At 46.9% G+C, this 15,817-nt stretch overlaps 1 protein-coding gene and 1 pseudogene across 1 annotated transcript; both read right to left on the bottom strand.

Moving 5' to 3' along the window:
- Positions 1-938: 938 nt before the first annotated feature.
- On the bottom strand, positions 939-1,113 carry LOC120944505 (annotated as a pseudogene).
- Positions 1,114-8,586: 7,473 nt separating this feature from the next.
- NUPR1 (nuclear protein 1, transcriptional regulator) lies at positions 8,587-12,272 on the bottom strand. The gene is made up of 3 exons (XM_040356180.1): positions 12,050-12,272; positions 10,293-10,445; positions 8,587-8,981 (listed from the first exon to the last, which is right to left on the bottom strand). The coding sequence occupies exons 1-2, from the start codon at positions 12,150-12,152 to the stop codon at positions 10,300-10,302; spliced, it is 249 nt and encodes an 82-aa protein (XP_040212114.1). The 5' UTR covers positions 12,153-12,272; the 3' UTR covers positions 8,587-8,981; positions 10,293-10,299.
- Positions 12,273-15,817: the final 3,545 nt, after the last annotated feature.

Here is a 15,817-nt window from a genome sequence, read left to right as displayed (position 1 = left end):
CGGTCAGGATCCAGTCCGACAACGCCACGGCCGTGGCGTACGTCAATCATCAGGGAGGCACACGGAGCTCAGCTGCAGCGATGGAAGTCGCGCACATCCTTCGGTGGGCCGAAAGGTCCGTTCCGGCTCTGTCGGCCGTGTACATTCCGGGAGTACAGAATTGGCAAGCCGACTACCTAAGTCGCCAAACTCTATACCAAGGAGAGTGGTCACTTCACCCGGAGGTGTTTCAGAGCCTTTTTTGAAAAGCCTATGGCGTGTGAACACACCCAAAAACTCCACCCGGTGCAGAAAAAATGTGCACACACATAAAGAGTGTTCACAAAAAAAAATAAAAAATTCCTCCGGTCCTAGCCAAAAGGCCCGGCTCAGGAGGCAAGTGCTAAAAAAAAAGCGTGTATCTGGTGCAGTGACCGTGGTATCTTAAATCAATGTGTCCCTCACACACAGTGATCTTCAGATACCCCTGGACTGCCACTCCAGGGGCACATGCACCATAGGCTTTTCGTTCCAAATCTGACCACCCGACCGGCCAGTGCAGCCCTCCACCCCTGCCAGCTAGAGAGCCCTTCAAGGTTTTCTTGGGGAGAACTGCCGCTCCAGTTAGCAGCCTCCGCCAATACTAGCCCCTCCAGACCCTCTGTCAACCCGGCAGATTTGCATGGCCTTACCCCGCCTACTCTCAGGGCAGTACCAGCTCCTCCTACCGGATCGCTGACAGAGATAGCACTTACACCAGCCAGCCAGAAGGCCAGACTAGAACTCGGCAAAAAAACCAAGACCAAGCGCAGCACCCATCCTCACCAGGAGCACCCTTCCAGATGGCTCAGACTCAACCATGGGCCGGCCCCCAGTATCTGTCGGGCTGCACGGCGTAGTCCCTGCTGAAACCATCCTTCCAGGTGCAATGACGTCATTGGATTGCATCCCATGTAGGAGGTGCTTCAGCGCTCAGCTGACAACTGATAAGAACAGATACCACACTCGATCCTAGCCAAAAGGCCGAGAAGCGACAGGGAAGACACCACGATCAGCACGGCCAGAGTGCAATGGCCGAGCCTCGCCCTGGGAGATCCACCTTTGTGATCGTGGTGTCTCCCCTGCATGGTGTTTCAGAGCCTGTGCCAAAAGTGGGGCACTCCAGACGTGGACCGTCTAGCGTCCTGTCTCAATCGGAAGGTGTAACGGTTCGTGGCCAGGTCAAAGGACCCGTTGGTGGCACCTTGGGGTCACTTTTGCCTAATATACGCTTTCCCTCCTCTGAACCTTTTTCCTCGCCTGCTGCGAAGAGTGGAAGCCGAAGGGATTCCAACAATCCTGATCGCCCCAGATTGGCCGCGCCGCTCCTGGTACGCGGACCTGGTGCGTCTGGTGGCAGACGCCCCTTGGCGTCTACCCCTGACAGAGGATCTTCTGTCGCAGGGTCCGATCTTCCACCCTGCTTTACAGTCGCTGGCTTTAACGGAGTGGCTGTTGAAAGCATGGTACTGAAGGACCGGGGCCTGTCAGGCTCGGTGGTTTCTACCATGCTGCGTGCGCGGAAGTCTACTTCACAGAGGATTTTCCATAGTACGTGAAGGGCTTACATCTCTGTGTGACCCAGATTCTGCTGTTCTTACAGCAGGGTGTGGATCAGGCTCTCGCCTTGAGTACCGTTAAGAGTCAGATTTCGGCTCTAGCTGTTTACTTTCAGCGACCCTTGGCGGCGCACTCCCTGGTGCGTACGTTTGTGCAGGGGGTCCGGCATGTGGCTCCTCCTGTGCGTCCTCCACTGCCCCCATGGGACCTGAATTTATTCCTCTTGGTGCTCCAAGAGGCTGACTTTGAGGACATTCGAAAAATCCCTTTGTTGACTCTGTCACAGAAGGTGGTTTTTCTGGTAGCAATTACCTCAGTCAGACGAGTGTCTGAACTGGCGGCCTTGTCCTGCAAGGCTCCCTACTTGGTCATCCATGAGGATAAGGTGGTGCTGCGGCCGCAGCCGTCTTTTCTCCCAAAGGTTGTTTCGGCTTTTCACATTAATGAGGACATTGTGTTACCATCCTTATGTCCTCGGCCAAAAAACCCGAAGGAGGCCACTTTACATTCCCTGGATGTGGTTTGGGCCCTACGGGTGTACTTATCCGCTAGGGCTCCGTTCCGGAAGTTGGACTCACTGTTTGTGTCAGTGAATGGTCCTAAAAAAGGTCTGGCGGTCTCGTCGGCCACCATTTCTAGGTGGATCAGACAGGTTGTGATTCAGGCCTATGCCCTGAAGGGGCGCCTCCCTTTCGGGTTACGGCGCATTCGACCAGGGCGATCGGTGCCTCTTGGGCTTTCCGTCATCAAGCCTCTGTTGCAGGTGTGTAAGGCAGCGACCTGGTCGTCAGTTCACACCTTCTCAAAATTTTACAAGGTGGATGTGAGTGCATCTTCGGATGCCTCCTTCGGCCGCAAGGTGTTACAGGCGGCAGTTTAAGGTTGGAGTTCCTCCGTTGAGAAACTCCAGTTTTTGTTTGGGGTGTAGCTTTGTTTGCTGTGTTGTTTTCTCACCCCTCAAATTTTTTTGACACTGCTTGGGGATGTCCCTAAGGTCAAAGGCTGCTGTGTCCGTCCATGAACGGAAAAGAAAATAGGATTTTTGTACTCACCGTAAAATCCATTTCTCTGAGTTCATGGACGGACACAGCATCCACCCCTCCTTTTGTTTGTACTGCTTGTTACGAACTGGAGCTGATGAGGCAGAGTGTGGGTTATACCCGGGGGACCACGCCCCCTGGGAGGAGCCGTACCTAGGAAAGTGTTGTTAACACTTAAAGTGCTGTTTTTCTGCCTAACTCTCCTGGAAATAAGGATATAATACCCTAAGGTCAAAGGCTGCTGTGTCCGTCCATGAACTCAGAGAAATGGATTTTACGGTGAGGACAAAAATCCTATTTTTTTAACTTTTGGAAATGGCAGTAAAAACTTGGCTGTGCCAATAAATTTGGGGTGGTTTGTCAGTAAATTTCAGTTTGGTAGGTTGGCAACACTGCTTAGCACCCTGGCATAAAGTAAAAGGACTGATAGTTGTGCTATTGATTTCATTCCAAAAGTTGTGGGCTATTTTATTTCTTTTTAGGACTCCTTTCTACTTATACAAAGTGATTATTAGTTTTGTTCTTTCTTTGTTGTTCCCAGAATGGCGTCTGCTGCACAAGGAGACGAGCTGAGCTGCTCCATCTGCCTGAAAATTTGTATGAAATTGGCGACACTGAGATGTGGACACAACCTCTGCCGGGACTGTCTTGTGACTGCTCTGGATACACAGGAGGGGTCCAGAGTTTATTCCTGTCCGGAGTGCAGAGAGGAGGATGTAGAGTGTCCTGTGCCTGTGAAGAAGATTAAGCTGAGTAACACTATGGAAGACTCCCGATCTATGGAACAGGAGAACAGTGAGGTCTTCTGTACATATTGTGTGCATTTTAGGGTGGCAGCTATCAAGACTTGTCTGCATTGTGAGACTTCTATGTGTGAGAAACACCTGACAGCCCACAACAAGACAGTGGACCATGTGTTGACGGAACCGACTTCATCCTTCAGTAGTAAAAAATGCTCCATCCACAAGAAGCTTCTGGAGTATTACTGCTCCGAGGACGCCGTCTGTCTATGTGTGTCCTGCTGTCTGGTGGGGAAACATAAAGGTCATGAAGTGGAACTTCTAGAAGAGATTTTAGGGAAGAAGAAGGAAAAACTGAGAAATATTTGTGAAAAAGTGACTACAGCAAGAGGAGCGATTGAAGGACAAATCCAGAATCTACAGGACCACAAGGGAAAAGCACAGGAGAAAGCCAACAATGAGAAGAAGAGAGTCGCTGACCTGTATGAGGATATCAGGAGACAGCTGGAGGTCCAGGAACAGAGAGTCCTGAGTGAGATCTCCAGACAGGTAGAGGAGGTCTCGTTGGCGGTCTCTGAGCTGATTCATCAACTGGAGACCTGGAAAGACACCCTATCCAGGAAGATCCGTCACATTGAGGAGATGTGTAACATAACCGACCCCATAACTGTCCTACAAGAACCAGAAATAGAACACCAAGATATGGAGGAACCTGAGATCTGTGAGCTGGATGATTTCCTGATCTCACTTACATTGCACAGATCCCTAACTGATCTAATCACCCACATAAAATCCAAAAACAAATTCCACGTGACAGATTTGTTACTGAATAAAAAAACGGCACACAAGACATTGGCTTTATCCTTCGACTTGAAAATGGTATCAGTGTCAAAACAGGTTAAACCAGAAAGATTTACATTTTGGCCCCGGGTGTTGAGTATGGAGAGTTTTTCTGGTGGAAGACATTACTGGGAAGTAGAGGTCGCTGACTCTGAAAATTGGACTCTTGGTGTTGGCTATCGCACCGCAGATAGTAGATGTGGAACAAAAAAGAATTCGAGCAGTTTAACCAAGATGGAGGCCATGCCATTAGACCAGGAGTCTCCGGTGCAGAAAGTCGGAATATATTTAGATTATGAAGGCGGCCGTATGTCCTCTTATGAGCTATGTGACCCCATCAGACACATCCACACCATCACCTCCACCTTCACCGAACCCCTCCATGCTGCTTTCTATCTAAAAAACGGCTGGTTGAAGCTCTCAAGTTAAATAATATAAGTTTGATATACCAAAGAGAGAATTCAAATGTTGTTTTGGTTATAAAGGGATTCGCTTGACTCTTACTTCTAACTTCAATCGAAGGGGTTGTAAAGATACAATTTTTTTTTTCCCTAAATAGCTTCCTTTACCCTAGTGCCATCCTCCTTCACTTACCTCATCCTTCCATTTTGCTTTTAAATGTCCTTATTTCTTCTGAGAAATCCTCACTTCATGTTCTTCTGTCTGTAACTCCACACAGTAATGCAAGGCTTTCTCCCTGGTGTGGAGTGTTGTGCTCGCCCCCTCCCTTGGACTACGGGAGAGTCAGGACGCCCATTAACACACAGCTCCTTTCTCTATCTGCAACGTAGAGAGCGTCCTGACTCTCCTGTAGTCCAAGGGAGGGGGCGAGCACGACACTCCACACCAGGGAGAAAGCCTGGCATTACTGTGTGGAGTTACAGACAGAAGAACAGGAAGTGAGGATTTCTCAGAAGAAATAAGGACATTTAAAAGAAAAATGGAAGGATGAGGTGAGTGAAGGAGGACTGCACTAAGGTAAAGGAAGATATTTAGGGGGAAAAAAATTTGTACCTTTACAACCCCTTTAATTATTTTCTTGCACAAGTTTGTGTGCATCGCAAGTTTCTCTGGCACCTTCAGTGACCCCTCCATGCTGCTTTCTATCTAGGTGATGGTTGGATGACGCTCTCAAGTTAAATATTATAACCTTCATATACCAAAGAGAGAACTAAAATTTAATCTGCGGTTATAAAGCGATTCGTTTTTCATATGGAACTCAGTTCAATCACTTCTAACTACTGAAAGAGTTTTATTTTTTTTGCACAAGTTTGTGTGTCCATCGCATGTTTCCTTCAAGGGTTAAATAAAGTTATAGAAATCTCAGCATTGTACATCGAATTGTTCCATATGCATCGAACACACACCTCCAAACTCTCAAAGATGGTAAAGACCGACATTTAACCACTTCCATACCGGGGGGCACTTACGCACCTTCCTGCCCAGGCCAATTTTCAGCTTTCAGCGCTGTCGCACTTTGAATGACAATTGCGCGGTTGTGCTACACTGTACCCAAACAATGTTTTTATAATTTTGTTCCCACAAATAGAGCTTTCTTTTGTTGGTATTTGATCACCTCTGCGATTTTTATTTTTTGTGCAACAACTAAAAAAAGACCAAAAGATTTGAAAAAAATAAAGTTTTTATTTTTTTCTGTAAATTTTTTTTGTAAATCAGTACGTTTTCTTCTTCAATTACGGGCACTGATATGGCGGCACTTATGGGCACCGATGAGCGCCAATGAGGTGGCACTGATGAGGCGGCACTGGGCACTCATAGGCAGAACTGATGGGCACTCATTGGTGGCACTGATGGGTACATATGGGTGGCACAGATGTGCACTGATAGGTGGGCACGGATGGGCACTGAGGGGTGGCACTGATGGCATTGCTGGGCATAACTTGTTTATTTACTAATTTGTGCCAGTCAGCACCGATTGGCAACTATTGTGCTCTTTTTATTGTTGCCCCCTTCCCTGGTGGTCCAGAGTGGGCATCCCGAGGGGGGGCTGCGCTGATAAACAATCAGCGCGAACCCCCCCCCCGTCAGGAGGACCACCGATCGGCTCTCCTCTACTCGTGTCTGTCAGACGCGAGTGAGGAAAAGCCGATCAACGGAAAAAAAAAATTTGAAGAATTGAAAAAAAAAAAAAATTGTGGAATATTTTATTTTAACATGACATATTTTCAAATATTTTCCAAATAAAAAAATAAAATAAATGTATGTTAAAAAAAAAAAAGTATTTGGTCAATATCAAAAGTCCATCTCAATACTTTGTTATATATCCTTTGTTGGCAATGACAGAGGCCAAACGTTTTCTGTAAATGCCCGTACACACGGTCTGACTTTTTGCCAACAAACTTCAAAATCAGCAAGTTTTCAAATTAGCCCGACCGTGTGTACGCTCCATCGGACAAACTTTTTCGGGTTTCATCGGACAAAAAGTTTGGTCTGCAAACGGACAAACTTTACGTCAACAAGAGTCCGATGGTGCCTATATTTACCCATACTTCTGTACCCCCCAACTCACTTCTGCCACCCAAGCACACCTCTGTACCCCTGCACCCCAATGTCACGAATGCCCCATCCTAGCCTGCATACCTCTGTACCCCCAAACACACCTCTGCCACCACTATAACTGTCCATACTTCTGTACCTCCTAACACACTTCTGCTACCACTGTACCCCAATGCCACCAATGCCCCATCCAACCTGCACACCTCTGCCACCAATATACGGTACCTATCCCCTGATATGTTTTATTCCTGACCCCTGCAATGTGCATTACTTACTACTGACCCCCTGATCTGTGTTATTCCTGACCCCTGCAATGTGCATTACATACTACTGACCCCTGATCTGTGTTATTCCTGACCCCTGCAATGTGCATTACATACTACTGACCCCTGATCTGTGTTATTCCAAATCCTGACCCCTGCAATGTGCATTACTTACTACTGACCCCCTGATCTGTGTTATTCCTGACCCCTGCAATGTGCATTACATACTACCGACCCTCGTCATTCCTGATCCCTGCAATGTGCGTTACATACTACTGACCCCCTGATCTGTGTTATTCCAAATCCTGACCCCTGCAATGTGCATTACTTACTACTGACCCCCTGATCTGTGTTATTCCGAATCCTGACCCCTGCAATGTGCATTACATACTACCGACCCTCGTCATTCCTGATCCCTGCAATGTGCGTTACATACTACTGACCCCTGCAATGTGCATTACATACTACCGACCCCCTGATCTGTGTCATTCCTGACCCCTGCAATATGCATTACATACTACTGACCCCAGCAATGTGCATTACATACTACTGACCCCTGATCTGTGTCATTCCTGACCCCTGCAATGTGCATTACATACTACTGACCCCTGATCTGTGTCATTCCTGACCCCTGCCATGTGCATTACATACTACTGACCCCCTTGATCTGTGTTATTCCTGACCCCTGCCATGTGCATTACATACTACTGACCCCCCTGATCTGTGTTATTCCTGACCCCTGCCATGTGCATTACATACTACTGACCCCCTGATCCGCGTCATTCCTGACCCCTGCAATGTGCATTACATACTACTGACCCCCCTGATCTGTGTTATTCCTGACCCCTGCCATGTGCATTACATACTACTGACCCCCTGATCTGTGTTATTCATGACCCCTGCCATGTGCATTACATACTACTGACCCCCTGATCTGTGTTATTCATGACCCCTGCCATGTGCATTACATACTACTGACCCCAGCAATGTGCATTACATACTACTGACCCCCTGATCTGTGTTATTCATGACCCCTGCCATGTGCATTACATACTACTGACCCCCTGATCCGTGTCATTCCTGACCCCTGCAATGTGCATTACATACTACTGACCCCCTGATCTGTGTTATTCATGACCCCTGCCATGTGCATTACATACTACTGACCCCCTGATCTGTGTGATTCCTGACCCCTGCAATGTGCATTACATACTACTGACCCCCTGATCTGTGTTATTCATGACCCCTGCCATGTGCATTACATACTACTGACCCCCTGATCTGTGTTATTCATGACCCCTGCCATGTGCATTACATACTACTGACCCCCTGATCTGTGTTATTCCTGACCCCTGCCATGTGCATTACATACTACTGACCCCCCTGATCTGTGTTATTCATGACCCCTGCCATGTGCATTACATACTACTGACCCCCCTGATCTGTGTTATTCATGACCCCTGCCATGTGCATTACATACTACTGACCCCCTGATCCGTGTCATTCCTGACCACTGCCATGTGCATTACATACTACTGACCCCCTGATCTGTTATTCTTTACTTTAAACATTAAATAATTTGATTGGACAGATATCTAGACATTTGTGTAACGTGTTTAACAAAACTTTATTTACTAATGTCTACACAACAACTTCCTCTGCAGCCATGAAACGGGTAATGCAATGTCCATTCACTGACAGTGGAAGTCCCCGCCTCCCCCCTCCCAGCGCGATGCTCTGCAGCAGGTCCAGTCCCGGGAGGATGGAGGGTGAAACAGTCAGCAGCTCTCGGCCGCTCTCTTTCAGGAGTGATGTTCTGCTGCTCACGGTGGGTGGTAGGAGCGATGCTCTGCAGCAGACTTGCACCCATCCTCCTCGTTTTCTGCTCTGCGTCTTTCCTGTGAGCGGGAGGCCGGTGCGTCAGCCCGCTCCGGCTCTCCAAGATCTCTGTGTCTGTACCGTGCCATCGGTCTGTGCGCCCTTGTGCCGTCCGGAGATGTATACTGTGGGGAGAAGATCAACAAATTAAATCCATTCTGTTTTCATTACATAGGTCATCATTGGGCCTCTGTGATTTGCTATGCAATGCAGGCAGATCATGGATGGTGGGAGGGGCCAGCAGGGGGCTGTATAAAGCCTTCCGAAAACATTACATCACCCTGTCTCAGTACTCCTCTTAACTCTAACGCAGGTAGTGGGCTGGCTCTTGGGAGGAGTCATGCCAATATAGTGGGCTGGCTCTGGGGAGGAGTCATGCCAATATAGTGGGCTGGCTCTGGGGAGGAGTCATGCCAATATAGTGGGCTGGCTCTGGGGAGGAGTCATGCCAATATAGTGGGCTGGCTCTGGGGAGGAGTCATGCCAATATAGTGGGCTGGCTCTTGGGAGGAGTCATGCCAATATAGTGGGCTGGCTCTTGGGAGGAGTCATGCCAATATAGTGGGCTGGCTCTGGGGAGGAGTCATGCCAATATAGTGGGCTGGCTCTGGGGAGGAGTCATGCCAATATAGTGGGCTGGCTCTTGGGAGGAGTCATGCCAATATAGTGGGCTGGCTCTGGAGAGGAGTCATGCCAATATAGTGGGCTGGCTCTGGGGAGGAGTCGTGTCAATATAGTGGGCTGGCTCTGGGGAGGAGTCATGCCAATATTGAAACACTGATGGGTGGGTCAGCCTGGGAAAGTGGGTGGTCCTAGGCACACAGACAGAATTCTCACCGCTCCAGGTGAGCCTCGTGATGATCAGGGGTTGTTGAACCACCAGGGTGCTGGCAATGCGGTAATAGCAAAAAAACAAAAGAACAAAAGCTGGACAGCCGCACTCCAAAATTTTCTTTAAAAGAGATGTCTTTATTTTCAACTGTGCATACAGTCACTGCAAGCCCACAAAAATCAGTATGGCCAACGTTTCGCACTGGCGTCAGTGCTTAGTCATGACTAAGCACTGACGCCAGTGCGAAACGTTGGCCATACTGATTTTTGTGGGCTTGCAGTGACTGTATGCACAGTTGAAAATAAAGACATCTCTTTTAAAGAAAATTTTGGAGTGCGGCTGTCCAGCTTTTGTTCTTGGGTGGTCCTAGGCAGGTGACATTTACATGGGCAACGCCCACATGTGATGCTGAGCCTCCATGATTGGAGGAACTGAAATGCAATGCATGAAAGGGGCGGGCCAGGGACAGTAAGATGATGCTAAATATCCTGCAAGCAGGCTCTCTATGATCTTCTAATCAGACGTCGTTCGCACAGGGTGTGCTAGGTGTGCCTGGGCACACCCTAATCTCCCCAAGCACATTAGCATTATCCCTGGCACTCACCGGAGTCTCACTCTTTGCCTCCTTTGCCCTTTTTCTTGGCTTCGGTGCGCTGCAGTTTGTCGGTGATCTTCCTCTCGTGGCCGCAGGGATTGTCCCGGTTGGTGTTCTCTCTGGCCTCTTTTTTGGTGCGACCTTTCCTGGCGGCGGTGGGCACTGGAGGGAAACAATGAACAGGGGTTTGCTCGGGGTTAAGGAAAACAAATAAATTACCATATATGGGAAACTCTACAATGTATCCAAACCCCCCACCCTGAGGACACACATGTGATACGTTGTAGCTTTCCAGTCCTTAGAAAGGGAGGAGCTTATGCTTTTTTATTTATTTTTAAAGGGAACTTTCCTTTATGGTTCTAAAGACACCAACCACCATGAAATTCTGTCCTTTTGGGAGGGTCTTTTAAGCCAATGGGGCTACATTGGTATTTAGGCAGTGCTAGTGGAACTAGAAGTCCCAGGTGTGGCCTGGCAGAGCAGATCAATAATAATAATAATGCTACAATGTATCTGTGTTTAGTATATTTTTTTGTGGGAGGGAGGAAATCAACGAGCTTGAACCTGGAAGGGACGAGTCCATTATAAAAGGGGGGGGGGTTGAACATTTGGAGGTGATGGTGTATTATGTAGAACCCCCTGAGCCCCCCACTCATTCACGGATTCTATTTCTGGTCCAAATAATTATTTCATGCCATTTACAATTTTCATGTCCCCCCCCCCAAAAAAAAATAATAACAACAACAACATTATATATATGTTTTTGTTATTATTATATATTGTGTGTGTATGTATATATACTGTATATATATTTTTTTTAATTTATTGTTGTTATTATTATTATTATTATTATTATTATTATTATTATATGTTGTATGTATGTATGTATCTCCATCTCTATCTATCATGCACCTTTCACCCCCAAAAGATTTATTTATAACTTTTTTTTTTTTGAAAAAAATCTAATTATATGAATTTCTGGTTTGAATTATTCTCTATTTTCCATATCATTCACCTAATTCCCCTTTGAAAATAAAGTATTCTGAAAAAAAAATACTTTTGCAACTTTTCTTTTTCACTAATTGTATTTCTAATTCATAGTATTCATTTTATTCACATTTAAATGTTACTGCTATTTACTTATTTTTATGCAACACCCCCCCCCCCCCCCCCAAAAAAATGATTTTTCCTTCAGGTTCACAATATTCCCCATTTCATTAAATTCTTACTTTACTGCCATTTACAGTTTTCATACCCCCACTATTGCCTCCGAGAACAAAACAAAGAAAAGGATATAGACCCCCCCACCCCCCCCGCTTTATTTATTTTTTTTATACGATTTAAAATTTGCTTGCCCCCTCCACCTTCAAAAATATACTTTTACAGATGAAATTAATTTATTAAAAATTCTATTACTGGCCCAAATCACTTGTTTTTATGCAATTTACACATTTTCATGGCCCCTCTTATCCAAAAGTTTAAACTGGAAATAAAATGTGAATTAGTTAAAAATGGGAAAAAAAATAAAATAAATGTTTTTTGTATATATAAAAAAATATATAATATATATGTATAAAAAAAAAATTATATATTATATATATATATATATATAATATTTTTTTTTATTAAAGGGCTCAGAGGTCCCCAGGGCCCCATGTGGCATATATATATATATATATATATATATATATATATATATATATATATAAAAATATAATAATAATAGTGTAGGTTTTTTTCCAATGTAATAAATATTTGTTACTTACGGGCGTAGCGATCGGTCAGGTTGTAGTAGTCGTAGTTGTCGAAGTAGCGAACCTCGAAGTCGGTGGGCTGAAGTTTCTCGGCTTCTACGTAGGAGGTGCTCATGTTGGCGATATTTTGGGGGTCTCCTGGGGAGTCTTGGTAGTCGATCGATGTGCTGGAATCGCAGTCGCTGGGTCTATTTTTTTGCTCTTCTCTCTGCTGAGTTGTTATGATATGAAGTCTTTGTTCTGATTCTTTATAGTCAGTGTGGATCCACCCTGACTCCTCCCAGAAGGGTGCTGCTCCACCCTGACTCCTCCCAGAAGGGTGCTGCTCCACCCTGACTCCTCCCAGAAGGGTGCTGCTCCACCCTGACTCCTCCCAGAAGGGGTGCTGCTCCACCCTGACATTGCATCAGACTATATTGTTTGTGTACATTAGATTACACCATCTCTCCACCACCACCCCATCCAAGAACTCTGCAGAGCATTGCTCTCCTTTATTGCCACCGTGCAGGAGATCCTTGCATCTTTTTTAATGAAAATTGCAGGGAGACCAGCAGAGCATTGCACCTTTACCAGTACTACCTGGGGGACTGCAGAACATTGCACCTTCATGTATGCTATATCACAGTGATCTTGCAGAGCATTGCACCCTTGCATGTGACTCTATAATAATGGCCTATGCAGAGCATTGCACCATTGCATGCAACTATATAACTGAGCTTTGCAGAGCATTGCACCCTTACATGTGGGCTATGTCACAGTGAGCTTGCAGAGCATTACACCCTTGCATGTGACCATCACAGTGAGCTTTGCAGAGCATTGCACCCTAGCTTGTGACTATAGCATAGTGAGGTTTGCAGAGCATTGCACCCTTGTATGTGGGCTGTATCACAGTGAGCTTGCAGAGCATTGCACCCTTGCATGTGACTATATAATAATGGCCTATGCAGAGCATTGCATGCAACTATATAACTTTGCAGAGCATTGCACCCTTACATGTGGGCTATATCACAGTGAGCTTGCAGAGCATTACACCCTTGCATGTGACCATCACAGTGAGCGTTGCAGAGCATTGCACCCTAGCTTGTGACTATAGCATAGTCAGGTTTGCAGAGCATTGCATCCTTGTATGTGGGCTGTATCACAGTGAGCTTGCAGAGTATTGCACCCTTGCATGTGGGCTGTCTCAGTGTGAGCTTGCAGAGCATTGCACCCTTGCATGCGATCTATATCACAGTGAGATTTGCACGTGATCCATATCACAGTGAGCTTTGCAGAGCATTGCACCCTTGCATGTGATCTATATCACTGAGATTTGCACGTGATCCATATCACAGTGATCTTGCAGAGCATTACACCCTTGCATGTATGCTATATCACAGTGCTTTCAGAGCATTACACCCTTGCATGTGATCTATATCACTGAGATTTGCACGTGATCCATATCACAGTGATCTTGCAGAGCATTACACCCTTGCAGGTAACTATATAACTGAGCTTTGCAGAGCATTGCACCCTTGCATGTGGGCTACATCACAGTGAGCTTTGCAGAGCATTGCACCTTAGTGGCAGATACTACAAGGTGCTTTGCACACTTCTATGTTTTTGGTGAGCCTGCAGAGCATTGCACCATTATTGCCAGTCTGCCCCACCATTCACATACAATAGTGCAAGGTGACGTAAAGATGCCATAGAAATGTCGCCTCCGTTGGCATCGGTGTCATCAGGGTGTCACATCCCCGCCATTAGCGAGCGATTGTTTCCAGGAGTCGCTCACGCGCCATCCCCCTGATAATTGTCGCAGGATCATCGCTTCCCCTTCTTATCCCCAGAGACCCCAGGAGTGTCTTTTCATGAATCCAACACACACATCTATCACCAGAACAGGGCCTCCCCTCCCCCACCACCAAGACCCTCTTCCTGCACCCAGAAGGTGGACACCCCCTTTAAGAGAAAGGAAGTTTTTGTACAGCTTGTTCTGTAATTTTCCAGAGTTTTCTCTTGGGGAGGTACCTGGCTTCCTTCCACTGCAAATATCAGATGAGCAAAACATCACAAGGTGGGAGGGAGGAGCCAGGCAGGGGTGGAATGAGGTGGGGGAGGAGTTGGGGGGAAGGTTGTCAGGGGGGCGGAGACAAGGAGGAGGAGCTGAGAATGAGACATATGATGATCATGTCTTCTGAGTAATGTTTGTTTGGTGTCCGGGAGATGAGAATTCCTGCACATGGTAAAGAAAACACGCGTGACCAATCAGTGATGTCATACGGAGGGACGCCGCGCCTCCCAAATATAGACCCCGGAGGAGAGGATTTTCCCTGAAATTTAATGTACCCTTTTATAGGCTTAATATATTTATTCATATAGCTCCAACATATACCGCAGTGCTGTACAGAGAACACTGAGCCAGCGACATCTGTCTCTGCACCAGAGGAGCTTACACTCTAATGTCTTACCATCCACAGTCACACACTATTATACATGTATAAAGCTCTGACATATACAGTAGTGCTGTACAGAGAACACTGTGCCAGTCATATCAATGACCAGAAGAGCTTACACTCTAATCTCCCTCCTGTTATACACTATTATTCCTTTATTTATAGCGCTGACATAGACAGTAGTGCTGTACAGAGAACACTGAGCCCGTCACATCAGTCTCTGCGCCAGAAGAGCTTACACTCTAATGTCCCTCCACAGTCACACACTGGGGTAGATTCAGGTACATTTGCGCGGTTCCTACGGAGGCGCAGCGCACCGTTTTGCCGCTGCGCCTCCTTAAATTACCTGCGCTACGCTCGATTCACGGAGCAGTAGCTCCGTAAATTGCGTGGGCGCTCCTAAAAAATGCCCGGCGTAAGCGCGCGCAATTTAAATGATCCCATAGGGGGCGTGGATCATTTAAATTAGGCGCGTTCCCGCGCCGAACGTAGTGCACATGCTCCGTCGGGAAACTTTCCCGACGTGCATTGCGGTAAATGACGTCGCAAGGACATCATTTGCTTCAAAGTGAACGTGAATGGCGTCCATCGCCATTCACGATTCACTTACGCAAACGACGTAATTTTCAAATTTTGCGACGCAGGAAAGGCGGGTATACTTAGCATTGGCTGCGCCTGCTAATAGCAGGCGCAGCCTTACGCGGAACCCGACGAACGCAAACGACGTAAACTGCGTACGCAGGGCGCTCGTACGGTTGTGAATCGGCGTTAGTATGCAATTTGCATACTCTACGCTGACCACTACGGGAACGCCACCTAGCAGCCTGCGTAAGAATGCAGCCTAAGATATGACGGCATAAGAGCCATAAGCTTTTGGAAACGGTTGAATGGAACGGGTCTCTTGTCGACTTTCTTCCACTCTTCAAGAACAACGTCCTTGATCTCCTCCATCAAGGGGAAAGTTGGAGATTTCTTCTTGAGAGGAGGGAAGTATCTTCGCGACTTTGGCGGAGGCTCAACAGACTCCTCCCATTGTATGGCCTCTTTTACCGCCGTTACAAAGGGGTCAATAACGGCAAAGTCCAGGGATGTGAAGGAGTCTTCTGCTGCTTTACCCTCTGAAGCTGTAGCTGAGCGCCCCTGGTTGGCAGGTGCGTCTGTCGGTCTAGCAATCCCTGAGGGCCCGGCTATCTCCTGAGAAAAGGCCCACTCCTCGATCGAGTCTTGGATTATTTTCTTCATAGATGCCATTGTCTCTTGTTTCTTTTTCTCCCGATCTCTAGCGGCTTCCGAGAAACAACTCTCGCAGACATGGGGGTCCGCTTAAATTTTTTCAGAGGGGGGC

Source organism: Rana temporaria, chromosome 6 (genome assembly GCF_905171775.1).
Source record: "Rana temporaria chromosome 6, aRanTem1.1, whole genome shotgun sequence".
In the NCBI taxonomy this organism is placed as follows: Eukaryota; Metazoa; Chordata; class Amphibia; order Anura; family Ranidae; genus Rana; species Rana temporaria.
The sequence above is the reverse complement of the archived record's forward strand: the minus strand, read 5'-3'. Positions and strand labels throughout refer to the sequence as shown.

Excerpts from the sequence above, each read along its gene's own strand:
- NUPR1 (XM_040356180.1), bottom strand. The coding sequence starts at position 12,152 with ATGAGCACCTCCTACGTAGAAGCCGAGAAACTTCAGCCCACCGACTTC. Across the intron at positions 10,446-12,049 it reads CCTGACCGATCGCTACGCCC|TGCCCACCGCCGCCAGGAAA; the intron begins GTAAGTAACAAA and ends GTTTCCCTCCAG.